This window comes from Arachis hypogaea, chromosome 11 (genome assembly GCF_003086295.3).
Source record: "Arachis hypogaea cultivar Tifrunner chromosome 11, arahy.Tifrunner.gnm2.J5K5, whole genome shotgun sequence".
Classification (NCBI taxonomy): domain Eukaryota; kingdom Viridiplantae; phylum Streptophyta; class Magnoliopsida; order Fabales; family Fabaceae; genus Arachis; species Arachis hypogaea.
Window position 1 is genome coordinate 18,317,473 of NC_092046.1, and position 16,938 is coordinate 18,334,410.

Here is a 16,938-nt window from a genome sequence, read left to right on the forward strand (position 1 = left end):
CTGCCGACTGCAAGCTCCAAACGGTGTTAATGGACCTCCTTTGGACTCAGATGACGATGAAGGCTTTTTCAGCGGCGACATTGAGGACTTCGACACGGAGCCCACCAGACTCATTCTGGTCTATCCCAATGCCAAAACTCCGAAATTGGAAGATGAACCGCTAATGCTAATGAACCTTCTTCGTAGTTTTCAATCCCTGACGGCAACAGACCTATTGCCAAGGTAACGTTCAATGATGACGAGGATGCTCATACTCATGATAATGATAATGATAAAGATAACGATAATGGGGTTGTTGCTGATGAGGGTTCAGGCGGCAGTGGTGAGAAATTGGGCGATGAGGTGAAAGAAGGCGGTTTCGTTGATGTGGTTTTGGAGTTTTGTGGTGATTATAGAAGGAAGACGAAAAAGAAAGAGAAAAGTAAAGGGGTATTTATGAAATTATCAACAAAAACTTAATAATTGGTTATTTTTGTCAAAAGAAACTTATCTTTAATGGATACAGAGGTAAATACCAAATCGGTATCCGAAAGATTCTGACACTGACAAAATGGTATCTGACTTTTGTTATTGACAAAATGGTCCTTAAAATTTTTTAAAATTTGACAAGCGTGTCCCCGAGTTCACCGGAACAAATCTTCGACAAGCACAATGCTGACATGGCCACTGTATTTTGGTGACCTCGCAAACCACCCCCAAACCCTAATCCCTCCCTCCCCAATGCAGACTTTCCCTCCATCTCCTTCCCCATCGCAGCTCCCCAACACACTCCCCCCTTCCCTTTCCCTCTCCATCGCAGCCCCCGTTCCCTCTCCCTCCCATCGCAGAACCTCTCCCTCCTCTTTCATCAAGTTCATCAAGCCAGGCCTCAATTCATTGTTGCAGAACCTCTCATACTCTGCTCTGTCCCTTCCTTTCTTCTTCACCTCAACCATTACAAGTTTCGACATCAGCTCGAATATCTCAACAGCAATCATCAATGGATCCATCAAATATTTCCTTGTTCCTTCCAAGCTCACTCTTCAATCCTTCTTCCTCATCGAGAATATAACCAAATGTGCAATCTCCTCCAATTTCGATATAATCTTCCCAATCAGCGCCGACGTCATAAACCTCACCTCGTCCATTTTTTCCTCGAACAATCCAGATAGATCGAATTCCTTGGAAAACAAAATTATGTCGAACTCATTCAAACTCGCAGGCCGAGGCAAAGGAGCATTGCTAACGCTATGTCTTCTCTTAATCTCAACCTCAAAATCAGATTCAGCATAATCCAAAACAGAAACATTGTCATCGTCTCCGCTGTTACTGATATTAGAAGGATGATTACTGCTATTAATGCTATTAACATTATGCGTTGGGGAGGAGGTTGTGATGGGGAAGGAAAGGGAAGGAGGGAGTGTGCGTTGGGGTTAGGGTTCTGTGATGGGAGAGAGAGGGAAGGGGGGCTGCGATGGGGAGGAAGATGGAGGGGGAGTCTGTGTTGGGGAGGGAGGGATTAGGTTTTAGGGAGTGGTTTATCAGGTCACTAAAATACAGTGGCCATGTCAGCATTGTGCTTGCCGGAGATTTGCTCCAGAGAGCTCGGAGACACGATTGTCAAATTTTAAAATCTTTAGGGACCATTTTGTCAACAACAAAAGTCAGGTACCATTTTGTCAGTGTCAAAATCTTTTGGGTACCGATTTGGTATTTACTTCATGGATATAACTTTAGTTTTAATTTTTCATACTAAATTTTGTGAGTGTTCGAATCTTTCAAAATCAGAAATAATTATTTACTCTTGACAGAAACATTTAAATGTGTAGCGAAATTATTCAAAATTACTATGATAAAGAATTAAAATTAATAGTTTCAAGGCTTAATATAATTAACATGAGACTATGAATAATTTTATATTTTTATAATATATTAAATATATAATCTATTTATAAAAATACAAGGGTACCCGTAGGAATAATTAATAATTTTTTTATGGTACTTAAATTTTAGATATAAAATAAAAAAATAAATTTCACTTTTTTTATCTTTACTTTTAAACAACTTGAAAGAAAAAAAGGTACAAAGAATCTCCTGATTAATAATAGTAGATAACTATAATCCAAAGTAATTAAATGAATAAAGTAATGGTGACCACTCAGATAAAGACGCCTATTTTATCTTTTGTTAAAGATGTTTTTATGTTGTGTTTTAATTGGTTTCTGTATAATTTATTCGGTGTTTCTCATCACATATTATTAAATTCCTCAAAAGATTTTCTTTCCAAAAATAATAAAAAATATTTAATTTGGACTAAAACAAAAAAGGTAATAGATTAACTATTAAATTTTTTTTAAAATTATTTATATAAAAAATATATCACATTCACTAAATCCTAAATTGCTCTTAAAATTTTACAAATAAAAAAATAATTAATTTATATTCGTACAATATATAAAATAATTACTATATTATTATTATTATATTATAGATTAAAATTCAGTAATTTAAATTTTGTTTTCATTTTTAATATAAGTATTAGAAATAAATAAATTTTTTCTAACAAGATGTAGTGTAACAAAATATATATAATATTAATTAGTTTTTAAAAAATTCTGGAAAAAAAATGGTTTTTTTCTAATAAAGTGTTATTAGAAAATTAACATTATAAAAGCTAATTTCAACCAATATGATATAATAGGTTATTAAATATATTTAATACAAAACACATTGAATATAAATTTTTATTGAGTTTAAATTTTAAATAATTTTTAATTGACTTTTGAATATTTTTATTTTAAAGAGTTAGAATATTTTAACATTATCTTTTTTGTATCTTTTAATTGAGTCTTTGATTTTTTAAATTATAAACCTTATTTATAATTAAGAGTAATGTTTTAACACCACCAATTAGTCATACATATAAAAATACCAAAACAATTCTATTGTCATAATTATAATCTAACTTTATAAGCAATACAATACAATGAAATTATATATAAATAATATAACTAAATTTTATCTACATCTATAGTCACATTTCATAAATAATATAATCAAATTATATTTATGTTTATAATTAAAATAGGAATAAAAATACAAAAATTATCATGATGGTTAATTTTTTCGTTCATAATTTTTTTTATTATTTTTTGTTGTGAAAAGTTTAATTATTTTAATAATTAATTATTTTTTAAAAAAGATAATTGAATAACACAAAAAAGTCTTATTAAGAGTAATTTATTTATATATGATTAAAAAATAATTGAATAATTATATGCGGTAAAAAATTAATATTATTAAAAAATAAAAATAAAATTTATTTTAAAATTAAAAATAAAGTTTATTTAAAAATAAAATTAAAAATCATGATTTTTTTTCTAAAATTTATCTATGAGTAATTCTATAAATATTTTATGATGAATAAAAATATTAAACTCGTACTAAAATTTATTCTAATAAAATTTATTTTTATTCTACTAAATGTTAAGTAAACTATTAAAAAGAATTTTGTTTCCTCCATTAGAGAAGAATGATAAACTTTCATACTTCTATTATGTTATGGTAATAATTTGGCCTGTTATTTTTTAATGTACAAAATAATAATAATAATAATAATAATAATAATAATAATAATAATAATAATAATAATAATAATAATAATAAACAAGTATGTCACAGTAAAAAAGGAAGCACGTCACCAAATAATTTATCATCCGAATTATATATGAATCAAATTGCTAATACGAGGGCTAAGCTACAAAAATCAATAACAAGGTTAGGGGCTTACAAAATCTTTCTTAGGCTCACAGAAAAAACGTTTATATTTGTGTGATATATAAAATAATTATCATATTATTATTATTACATTATATATATATATATATATATATATATATATATATATATATATATATATATATATATATATATATGAGCAAAAAAGTCTAACTGTTTTAAAGTAAAATTTTCTTTTAATATTTAATTAAATGTTCTTGTATTTAGTACTTTTTTTTTCACTTCCTCATAGTTAAAAATATAATCATTATAAATTTTTAGTTATTATTGTTAGGGGTGTTCACAGATCGGATATGGCTGAAATTTCGATCCAATCCGCACTAAACTCATTAGATCAAATTTGATATTCGCACTTTTTATGTTTGGATCAGATATCAAATATATCCATAAAATAAAAAATATTAAAAAATTTTATTTTTATAAAAAAAAAGTCAATATTTTTTTTGTTTACTTTTTTAAACATATTTACTTCTATTTGATTAGAGTGTGGATTCGATTCGATCCAATCCGATCATCTTACAAATCATATCATATCTACAAATTACATATCAGATACGGATAAATATTGTGGATTTATGGATATGATCTAATCTATGAATACTCCTAACTACTACTATAGGTTCATTGTTGCTAGGGATGACAAAACTCCCCGAGATGCGGGGATCCCTGCGGGGATTGCCCCAAATAGGGATCCGATTGTGAAAAATTTTTTCCGTGGGATGGGATGGGGGACAAAATTCTCCTGAGGCAGGTGCGGAGACCCGAGTGGAGATCCCCATTCCATCCCCGTTAATCCCCGAAATTCATAAATTTACTGAATTGTCCTTAATAGTTTATTTCTCATATATGTTTTTTAGTTATTTCACACACACACACATATATATATATAGAAACCCAAAACTCCTAATCCTCATTTGCATAATCCTTCTCCAATTCAGAAATCCTAACGCTGTCCATACTCTATCTAACCTCTCTGCAGCTACCCTCTCGCCACTTTCCCTTCTCGCCGCATCGTCACACCTCACCGTGCCATGATCCTCACCGCGTCATGCTCTCTATTTGCGGCGTTCCTTTCCGTAACTCTGTCGTCGTGTCCATTCTCCTCTCTGTTACCGCGTCTCCCACCTTGTCCATTTCTCTGTCATCTGGCTCGCCGTTACGTCCCCCATTGCATCATTTCGAAAGAAAGTCATCACCATCTTATCGTTTAGACTTTTTGTATAAAATCTTGTTGTTTTTGTATATAATGGATACTTACACCTCTATTCATATGAAAATTAATAATTAGTTAGAACTATCAGATAGATGGGGAATGGGGTCCCCGGAGGGAATGGGGCCTTGTGGGGAATAGGGATGGGGAGTAATATTCCCCCATGGCGGGAACGGGGACGGGGACGGGGAGTAAATCTGGGGGCGGAGATGGGGAGCAGGGAGGCATCCCCGGCCCCGCCCTGCCCCCATTGACATCCCAAATTGCTTTTTTTTTTTATTATAAACCATTATCAGATCTTAATTACCATTAAAACAACTTAATTGTCAACAAAGAGATAATACTTATTGGTCTCTGAAATTATGTTCGTATTTCAATCTAATTTCAAAAATTTCGATTTACTCAATTTAGTCTCCCAACTTAATAGTTATGACTCACATTGGTTCCTGATCTTATTTTTGTCACAGTCTCACAAAATTGTTAATGACATGCTGAGATGGACTAATGACTGCTACATTATACGTTCTAACGACTATTTGATGTGACAATTGAATTTTTTTACCTTAAATTTTTTTTAACAAAACGCTTAAAACCCTAATATAAGTCACGGATACCTAAGTTAAAAAATCAAACTAAGTAAATTGAAACCTTAAAAATCATATTAAAGCTCGAATATAACTTCAAACCAAAACTATAATTTATGTAGTGATTAATTTAAACGAGAATAAAATAAATCAAAATTTAACATAATTTTTATCAATGTCTTCAAATTCAAAATTTCTATACCAAAATTAACTAGGATTTCTCTTTAAATTAAAAATTTAATAAAATAGTGACTTTAATTATCTTAACCAATATTCTAATTAATTATTTTTATGTCTTAAAAAAACTGTATATAAGAAGAAAATAATTAATTTATCTACTTTAATAAATAATTATTTTACTAAAATAAAAAAAACTATTTTTTTGAATTTTTAAGAACTAATTAATATTATATATATTTTATTACATTATATTTAGTTATAAAAATTTTATTTATTTCTAATGTTTATATTAAAAATGAAAAGAAAATTTAAATTAGTAAATTTTAATCTATAATATAATAATAATATAGTAATTGTTTTATATATTCTACGAATATAAATTAATTATTTTTTTATTTGTAAAAATTTTAAGAGGCTTGAGCTTGTTTTTTATATATATATATATTTATTTATTTATGAATGTATTATATTTTTTTATATAAATAATTTAAAAAAAATTTAATAGTTAATCTATTACTTTTTTTTGTTTTAGTCCAAATTAAATGTTTTTAATTGTTTTTGAAAAGAAAATTTTTTAAGAAATTTAATAATATGTGATGAGAGACACCGAATAAATTATACAAAAATTAATTAAAATATAACATAAAAATATCTTTAGCAAAAGATGAAATAGGCTCTCTTTATCTAAGTGGTCACCTAAACTAATAGTATATAAGTAGTCGTCCTTACTCTGTAACCGCATGATCCTCGCCTGCTTCTTGTTGCTTTGTTGCGATAAGCCGATAATAACAAACTCTCCCTCCTCTTCCGCACCCTCAAGCCCCCAAACTACGACCACTTCCACACACCACCATCGAATTTTCCGTTACACATATTCTAACCACCACCACGTGCTACTCATTCATTGGCTCATCCTTAACAACCACCCTCATCATTTCCATTGAACTACCCCTTCCTCTTTTCCTTCATTCACTTTCACAAATCACAAACTTCTCTTCCTCCTCCTTCTGCCTCTTGCTAGCTACCTTAAGTTCAGAAAGAAAGAGAGTTAGTCAGTTAGTTAGTTTTAATGGAGATGGCTGAGGTTGGAGTAGTTAGAACAAGAGCTTCAGCAGCATTGGCCATGGATGTAGCTGTTGCTACTGCTGCAACTTCACCTTCACCCGATGAACCCGCGCTCAAGAGAAGAAAGATCAAAAGCGAAGAAGACGAAACAAGCCAAGATCTCATAAAATTCTCAGCATCCTCATTCTCTGACCAGCTTAAGAGTAGCATTGACGGTGAGGAAACAGTGCTGCGGGAGGCGGCGGCGGAGGAGGAGGAGGAACGGTCCTCCGACGAATCTCCAGCGTCATGTTGTTCGAGCAATAACGGATCCTCCACCTGGCTCCACGAAGAGAGCATCAAATTCTTAGATCTTGAGGTAACTAAATTGAAGAAGCAAAGTTGTTTCAAGTTGAACTAACATTTAGAATTAATTTAATGTAGAGGCACAGATATTTAATTAATTGAAGCTGCGTTTTTCGTCTTGATTTCTTTAAATGCATGCCGTTTTCTTTCTCACGAAATTTGATGTAACGCTTTTTACAGGTTCAGAGCTCCCAGCAGGCTGAAACGTCGGCGTGCTACTGCGAGAACCAAACAAGGTCTCAAATTAGTACTACTAACACTAACAGTTCAAATTTGCAATGATTATTTGGTTCTTTCGAATTTTGAAAAAAAAAAAAAAAAAGAAAGAAATTGTCTCTGTAGCGTATGTCATAGTAATAAATTTATTCCTTCCGTTCAACATTGTAATAAAACTTCAAACTCGAAGATCAGAAGAATATCTCTGAAGAATAAAAATAACATACATTTTTGTCTGTGTGTTCACAGGAGAGAAACGAGCCTCACGAGTGAGCTAGGAATGAATTGGCAAGAAGTGGAATCATCAATGGATAATAATTATAATTATAATAATGATAATAATAATAATAATAAGCGAACAAGAACAACAACAATAGTCAATAATTCCCGCGTTGTTCTATCAACGAAGATGCCAACAGAGTTGGAGCTTGAAGAATTTTTTGCTACCGCAGAGAAAGACATCCAGAAACGATTTTCAGACAAGTAAATCAAATTAATAAGTTCATCTTTTTTTTTAATCAGTTTTTCTCAAATACAAATTACTACGCTACTTTTTTTAACCTATGAAAGTTATTTATTTATTTATTTATTAACAAATATTGTTTTGATGCTTGCAGGTATAATTTTGATATTGTGAAGGATCTGCCATTGGAAGGACGCTACGAGTGGATTCAAGTAAAATTAACCCCATAAATGTGCCCAGTTTCTTGTGCCTAATAACATTATTTCGGTTCAATAACGAAATTAATTATTGTGCTCCAGAGTGAATATTTGTGTAGGAAAAAAAAGTTCCTTCCCAAAATTATTAAGGAAGGAAAATAAAAGTGTGATATATTTGGATTTGAACATGCCAATTGGCATTTGGCACTTCCCGAAATCATTCTTATAACGTTAATAATCTACTTTAGCTACATTCAAATTTTCATGTCATTGATTCATTTTGATCCTATTGTATCTTATCTTTCATGGTCTAAGACTTTCTGTTTGATGTAGGGCTTTTATTTCTTTTTCCCTTTTATGATTAAGAAATAAGAAGAATTTCAGATATTTCTAGAATACCAGTCTTTTAATAATTTTAATGATTGATCTTAATTATAAAATATATATAATACATATTAATTAAAATTAACAGTTAAAATTATTAGAACATTAGTATTTCAAAATCATTTGAAAATTTTTCAGAAATTATATATACCCTTGTTGTTAAGCTAGATCCTGTGCCAAGATCTGGAAATTCAATTCCTTTGATAGTTTTAAGCATTGTTTTAAATTGCACTTCACAGTTTGCTCTTAAGGGATCTTTTGCAATTGGATCAAATAATTCATTTTACTATACAATTCTTCACATTGCAGTCTCAAAATAAAATCACAGCGATTCAAGTGTACTTTGTACAAGATTCTAGTATCGTTTTTCTCATCTGAGCTCCCCCCATGTAATTCGCGTCTGTTTCTTTATCCATTTTTAACTTTGCTTGGTACGGCAAAAGCACTGGCAGCTGATGACTGTTATCTTCTTTTTCTTTTCTTTTTCACTTTCTTCATTTGTTTTTATCCCTTTTCCGTGACAATAATTTCCTTTATTTCCTTGTCTTTAATTTCTGGTCCGTGTTCTCTTTGCTTTATTATTTTGATTATTATTATTTGGACATTTTAGTGCTGACCTGTCTTTTCCTTAATTGAAAGTGTTAAACTGTTGAAAATAGATACTTTGCCTTTTCTCCTGAACCTTTCTGCCATAACTTTGGTCCGTGGATGATGATTACGGGACTTTTCTCAATTTCAATGTATCATTATACAGACAGTGAGACAGATAACAAAAAACAAAAACACAAACGACATTAGCATGATGGTGAATGATTTTTGGTGGTTGGACCTATTGCACAAATAAATTTGATAACTGTGTAAAAGAAAAATAACGTAAGGAGTTAATTTTTTAAATTTTATTTTATTTATCTTATATCATAATTTTTAATTCCAAATTTTAGATTATAAATTTTAACTTTTTCAAAAAATAAAAATTTATTTGGGTGAATATTTATGAAAGAATCTTTTTTTAAATAATTTCTTTTAAATATTTTTTACAAACATAAAAATAATTTTATATTTAGATATATTATGTAAATTTTTTTTTAATAATTATGTTTGAGTGTAATAATATAAATTTTTTATTTATTATGTTAAAAATATATTTTTTATTTTTTTAGTATTTTTATTTTTACTATTAAAATTTTATCAAATACGCTGAAAAATAAATAAGATATTTTTTATTAAAAAAATATTTTTTAACAACTTAATAACACTCAAATAAATACTAAATATTTTTAAATTAAAAAAATAGTTAACATTAACTAACTAAAAATTAATTTTTTATACTTTCTCAAAAGAAATATAAATCTAGCAAATTTTTAGTTAGTAGCAATTATTTTTTATATTTTGACTCTAACAATTTTTGTTCTTTATTTTTATATAACATATTGACCCTAATTTTGATGTAAAATTAATTTATTGTCAAACTTTTTGTTTTCTTTCCTTTCTTCAATACAATAGGATTTTTTTTTCACACACACAACCAATTCTATAAGATTTCATTTTTGCTTCTCTCAATCTATGTCTGGCTCTCTGCCTTTCCTTCTCTCATTGACAAAGTATTTCCCTTCTCTTTTCCTCTCCCGCCATGGTCAGATATCGTTGCTCTGCTCTTACATTCCTTGATCCCCTGCTCCACTGTGAAACAAAACTAAGGAAAGCAGTCTAATGAAGATTCCTTTGCTAAGTCAGCTATTAAGACTATGACCTTGTCTCTTCCTTCTCACTCATTGGCCTACTATGACCTTGTCTCTTCCTTCTGCAGGAGTTCTATCATTTTATTTTAGATAAATACTAGTATTTATGTTCAATTTCTTGTGAGGTAGCTAGGAATTGCTTCATCGATCATGGTTCTGGTCTATATTTTTGTGTCTTTGAGGTTGATAGTTTAACTAAAATTGTTCTTATTCATGTAATTAATAGAATATGCCCCTTTGAAAATAAAATATATATTTATTTATAAATTATTAGATGCTAGAAGAATATATATTTATGAATTATTAGATGCTAGAAGAATATATTTATGATAAAATTTACGAAAGCATTATTAAAAAAAATGTGAAATTAGAATTGATTTTACATCATAATTAGAGTCAATATGTTATAAAGAAAATAATTAATAAAAATTAGTGGGTCAAATTATAAAAAGTAACTATTATTAAATAAGAATGATTGATTCTATATTTCCTTCATCCAACCATTAATCTATGGTGCATGTGAGAATAAAAATAGTGAAGCGATGAAGAATTTTTTTATTAGTAGTTGGATGACCATCACATAAAATATCTTATTTTATTTTTGTTAATTTTTAAAATAAGAGATTCGGCGATGCGCATGAATTTCAGAATGTGTTATTGGGTCGTGCGGGTTGTTGTGGTTGTGACTCAGTGAGGGATATAGAAATTCAAGGCACTCTGTGCCTCTTCTTCTGGATGGCTCATGATAATGTTGCTTTCACTTATGTAATAATCGTTGCATTGTTCAAGACAATATTCTTGTCTTAATCACTACATTGATGAATGGGAACAAATTAATGGGAAAGTATGAGGAACTAATGGAATATTTATACATTATGTACAATGAAGGTTTAGGGAGTATTAGAGATATAATTATTAGTGTTATCCTTTTTCATCAACTGAAGCTTTTGGGATGAGTGGTATCATGACATGATATTAGAACACTAGATCCGAAAGGTCAAGAGTTTGATCCTTGGTGAACCTCAAAATTAGTTTAAACTTTTGGGAAGATGTTTATTAGCGCTAGTACTCGGAAGGTTATTCTAAATAGTATGGGGATGTTCATTTTATAACTCAATAGCCATTGTACACATTGTACAAATAATTTATTGTCTCCCTAGCGAAATCCCAAATTAATTCAATACCAAGAGAAGTTAAAATACTTCTTGATAGTGATTTATGAATGATGAAAAAGTGAATATTTTGATTTTATATATATATATATATATATAGTTGTTTATTAATAAGAGTAGTACATCAAAGTCTGTTATACAGTAGTTAAAAAGTTTTCTTTTAGAGAAAAAATCTGTTATAAGTTTATTACAACAGAATTCTAGATATACTATGTCCAAGCTATGAAACATATATGCAGATACAGGACAGGACACGATACGACATGTAACATGGCGATACGTGAATTTAAAAAAGTTGTCTGACACAAAAACATGTATATATTAAAAATATAATATATTTATTAATATTAAGCCAATAAGTATTTTTAAAAATAATTATATGATATATATTTCTTTCTAAAATATATAGGTATTTAAAAGATAAAATTCTAAATTCTTATATTTTAATAGAGTTAGTAAAAATTTTGTACATCACATTCACATGTACAGGAAAAAATTATCTAAAAATCATATTATTTTTTTATTATATATGATTGATATTTTCTTCATTAGAAAAAGTCACTTTTTTCAATTCTGGTTCATCAAGAGAAAGATAAACATCAAAAACACCATTTTTCTCATCAATTAATAAAAAAAGTATCTCCAACAATATTTCACATCATAGTTTTTTTTTTATTGTATTGTGGAATTTTTTCTTGAAAGAAGACGAAAAATAGTGTGCACAAATACTAAATTTTTTCCACGTTTAGCCTTCAACTTGTTTCTTTTTAGGGAATGGATAAAAGAATAAATGCTCCAATTTCTTTCATAACAAGAAGATGAAGATGGTTGTCCTAGTAGCCTAAGAGCAATTGGTTAAAAAAGTTTTGTTTTACTACCATGAATTAGCCACTAAGATTTTGCATCGACTATGCCTTTATCATTCAAGAAGTCATAATCATCAAAGACACTTCTACCATCAGAAAAAGTTTGCAAATTCAATGTTTACTTTTCTCCTCTCTTCTTCATTAGGAAAATACCTCTTCAAGCATTTAACTCTTTCATCAGTGATCTCAATATCTTGACGAGAAAAAACTCGTGTAGGATCTTCTCTCAATCATTGGTGGCTATAATACCTATATAATTAGTGGTTAAGCAGAAATTAGTAATAACTAGTATTTTTATCCGTAATAATATTACGGGAATCTAAATTTTTTAAAATTACGGTCCACTTTGTTCTGACAGTATAGATTATGCATGTCACAAAAGATTTATAAAATCAAACAACTTTTAAAACAAAAATCGTAGGTTGACAAAAATCTTTGGCTAAGAAAACCAAGATATCTGTAGACAAAAACTCAAATAATAAGATTTTTAGTTAATATTTTTATATAAAAAAGTCTAATTTTTTATTAATAATTAATTTTAGCTTTCGTTATCTAAAATTTAAAACAATTTAATGTGTATACTTTTATATTTAATTAGGCATTAAGTTTGTTACACAAATAAAAATAATTGATTTTTATATTTGCTATTTAAAAATAATATTTTTTCTCTCTATGTATATAAAAATATAATTAGATATTAGTATAAAAAAATTATACTGATAATTATAAAATTAACTCAAAATTATTTTTTTTAAAAACAATTGAATCTTGATTTTAACTTTTAATTATAACATCAGTATTCTCTCTAAATTATATGTAATAAATATTTAAAAGAAGAAAAATGAAAATATAGATTAGAAAGATAAGCGGTGAAAATTTAAAACTAAATAAAAAATTAAAAAACTATGTACATAATAATAATAATACTAATAATAATTTTTTTATTTAAATTATATTATTTTGTTAATTTTATTTTTTGTAGAACAGAACGATAAAAAAAATAGAGAATGAGAGAAAAGAGAGAGAAAGATAAAGATGAATAATGAGAGTGAGAGCGAGAATTTGTTAATTTTGGAAGAAAAAATTTATTTTAATTATAAAAAAATATCGAATGACATATTTTGATTTGTCAAATTACTAATATAAAATATAAATTATATATAGAGTAAAAATAGTAGAGAGAAATAGAAAAATGGAGAGAGGTAGATGAAAGAATTTAGGAAGAGAATTTATTAATTTAAAAAAAATATTTTCTCTCAATTTTAATAAAAGAGTATCATGTGACACATTTGATTATTAAATTAGATAATAATATATGATATATAATATAGGTATATTTCAATTTCAGTTTTAATTTCATTGCAATTAAAGAATGTCATGTTGTATATTTTGATTGTCAAATTAGTAATTAGTCATTGATATTGATAATGATATATAAAATAGATAGAGTGGTTAAAGGAATGAGAGAAATAGAGAAAGGAAGAGGGAGGAGAGGAAAACTCTTTAATTTTGGAGGGAAAGATTTGATTTCAATTGCAATAAAGGAGTGACATGTGACACATTGGTTGTAAAATTAGTAACGAGGACGGAAAATTCTTTAATTTTGGAGGGAAAGATTTAATTTCAATTATAATGAGAGAGTGACATGTGGCATATTTTGGTTGTAAAATTAGTAAGAAAGAGAGGAGAATTTCTTAATTTTGGAGGAAAAGATTTGATTTCAATTGTAATAAGAAAGTGACATGTGGTACATTTTAGCTGTAAAATTAGAGATATATAATAGATTCAATTATCTTCACTTATAAATGTAAATTTTAGACTATAAATGTAAAGAATTACCTTGAATTCAATGAATGTGCTAAACAATGAAGAGGTGTGCTAGTTTTTGTCCATCTTTGAATTAATATTGAGTGCACAACATTGTAGAAGGACGATAACTCTTGTTCATTTTTTCTTTCATAGAGATATATAACACTTTTTACCTTCTTGATCATTGAATCCCACATCTCATGAACCAAATGAAGAGTATGTGCATCTATGTTTGTACTTCTTAAAACATCATAAATAGGATTTGTGAAAGTAAGAATATAATCAAATTTTTGTCACTAATTTTCACTCAAAATATTTTCTATAACAAACTCAACTTTGCCAATATTATCTTCCTTGTATGAAGATCACTTCTCACTTATAACCATCTCTTTGACTCCTTGCTTTAACAACCTAAATATTTTGAGTATCACAATAGTAGAAACAAATTGAATAGGAGCAACACAATTTTAATGTATTAAATTCATTGAAAATAGATAACCTCATATGATGATTAACAATAAATTTTTTTTTTTTAATAAAAAAAGCATCTTCAGCAATTTGAGTAATCATTGAGCATTCTAGATAAACAAAATTATTCTTCTCTATATTCTTAGCTGGACAAATGTCCTTTAAAGTAAGGTTGAGATTATGAACAACACAAGGAGTCCAATGAACAGATGAAAATTCAACTTCAATCAATAAACCAGTCATTTTACAAACCAGCGCATTATCAGTCACAATCTGCACTACATTTGAGAGACCGACTTCTTTTATCACATCTCTTATCTACTTTGCAACATAATCCTTGTCCTTAATCTCATCTAAACAATCTATAGCTTTTAAAAATATAGGCCCACTTACAGCTACAACCATAAAATTAAGAAGAGGCCTCCTTTGAGGATCACTCTATCCATCACTTACAATGCTCACTCTCTTTTCACTCCATGAATTCTTGGTAGGCTCTAACATTCTCTTTACATATTGCTTCTCTTTTCCAAGCAAAGTTATCCTCAATTTATTATACCCACAAAGAATATAACCATCAATATAATTATTAGTAACATAAGAAAAAGCTTTGACAAAATATAGATATTTTGTTAGATGAAAAGATAATCCAAATAAAAAAAATATTTTTGAAATATGTAAATTTAAAGTCTCCCTAACATTCACATTAAAAGTTTTTTCTAAAGGTACAATAGTTCTTTTTTTTTTTTATGAATCAAGTACACTTACATTAAATAAGAGTGGAAAGAGAATTGACTTAGACTTTTTACTTTCATGCAATAATGTACTTTTACTATCAAGTTTCTTAAGTTCTTCAAGCTTTGTTAATGTAATTTTTGTACAAAATCTAATTTCTTTTCCTAAAATCTTCAATAAGTGTGGCTCTTACTCTAGTATAAAAATCATTAAATAAAATCTTGCAAAATTTATATTGAAATTCAAGATTTCCACTACTTGCAATTTTATCTTTCTTTGTTACAAATTTTCATAAAGACTTATCAACACTTTCTTCATAATCGTTTTGAACACTCTGTGAACTCATCTCTCATAATCCTACAATAATTTAAGAACTAAAATTATTTTTTTATAATTTAATTTCTTGAACACAACAGAACAAAAAAAGTATAGAGACAAAACAGAACCAAAAAAAATTGTTATATAATACTAATATACTACCAAATATAAACTTGCCTCTGTTACGAAATATGAATAAAAATTTATTGAAACAAATAATTTCTTATTATATATGCTAAAAAATAAATTAACAATCAATCTAGTTTTCTTTTCTCTTGTCTTTCTTCTGTCTTTCTAATCTTATCATAGCAGTAAAAGATTTTGAAAGAATTCTCTAACAATACATAATTTCAAAAGCACAAAACAAAACAAAACCAAGAAGGTACCCAAAACAAATTAAAAGTCTAGAACCAAATAGAAGCACAAAAGTGACAAAACAAATCAGAACCAAAGAAAAATATAGAGACTAGAGCAAAATAGAAATACAAAATTAGAAATTGACTGATGGAAAAATAAATATTCTCCCTTACTTTAAATGGAGGATCCAGATGAGCACGATAGAAGAGCACGGGAGCAGCGACGACGAGCACAGCGAAAGTGGCGACCGGAGAGGCGGCGAACACGGCAGCAAGAACTGGAGCAATAACGACAAGAACGGCGAAAGTGGTGACTAAAGAAGCGACAAACACAGCAGCGAGCACGAGAGCAGCGATGACGAGCATGACGAAAGTGGCGACCAGAGAGGCGACGAACGACAGTGAACATCGACGATGAGCACTGCGGAAGTGGCGACAGTGAAGAGGAGATGCTGAGATTGATAATGAGTGGGTGTGGAGAGAGACGATGAACACCCACAGCAGCGATGACCGGAGGTGGCGGCGACGACTGAAGGTGGCGTCAGACCGACAGTGAGGAGAGGGTGAGTGGATGTGGAGCCAGAGAAGGGTCTTAGGTCGAGGTGAAAAGTTAGGGTTTAATCTTTTGTAAGAGTAAAACTGAAGTGAAACGAGTGTTTGAACCATGTCCGGGCGGTTTTTTAGTTTTTTGGACATGACACATTTAGACATGGGAGGCACGCGTGTCAAACGAGTGTCTTTGTAAGTCGTGTCTGAACGTGTCCGACACACCGACATGGCACTTAAACAAAGTGTTCATACTTCATAGTGTCCAAGACTTTTGTAAATATATTCATGATTTATCAATATCAAATACACATTACAACTGTCTTTACTCTTGAGCTCTCTGATCTCTCTCATCTCTAGATTAGGATCATTTCATGGTATTAAGAGCTTCAAACTCAATCCATGGCACAAATTATTCCTTTGTGTACCACCACTCCAGTCACAAAATATTTTCTTCTTCTACCAATTCTCGACAAATTGGACAAGAACACCTTCAAGACTTAGGAGCAAC

The 16,938-nt window shown here is 29.2% G+C and overlaps 1 protein-coding gene across 1 annotated transcript; it reads left to right on the forward strand.

Moving 5' to 3' along the window:
- The first annotated feature begins 6,460 nt into the window (after nt 1-6,460).
- On the forward strand, nt 6,461-8,307 carry LOC112720459 (uncharacterized). The gene is made up of 4 exons (XM_025771405.3): nt 6,461-7,174; nt 7,342-7,397; nt 7,627-7,860; nt 7,995-8,307. The coding sequence occupies exons 1-4, from the start codon at nt 6,821-6,823 to the stop codon at nt 8,068-8,070; spliced, it is 720 nt and encodes a 239-aa protein (XP_025627190.1). The 5' UTR covers nt 6,461-6,820; the 3' UTR covers nt 8,071-8,307.
- Nucleotides 8,308-16,938: the final 8,631 nt, after the last annotated feature.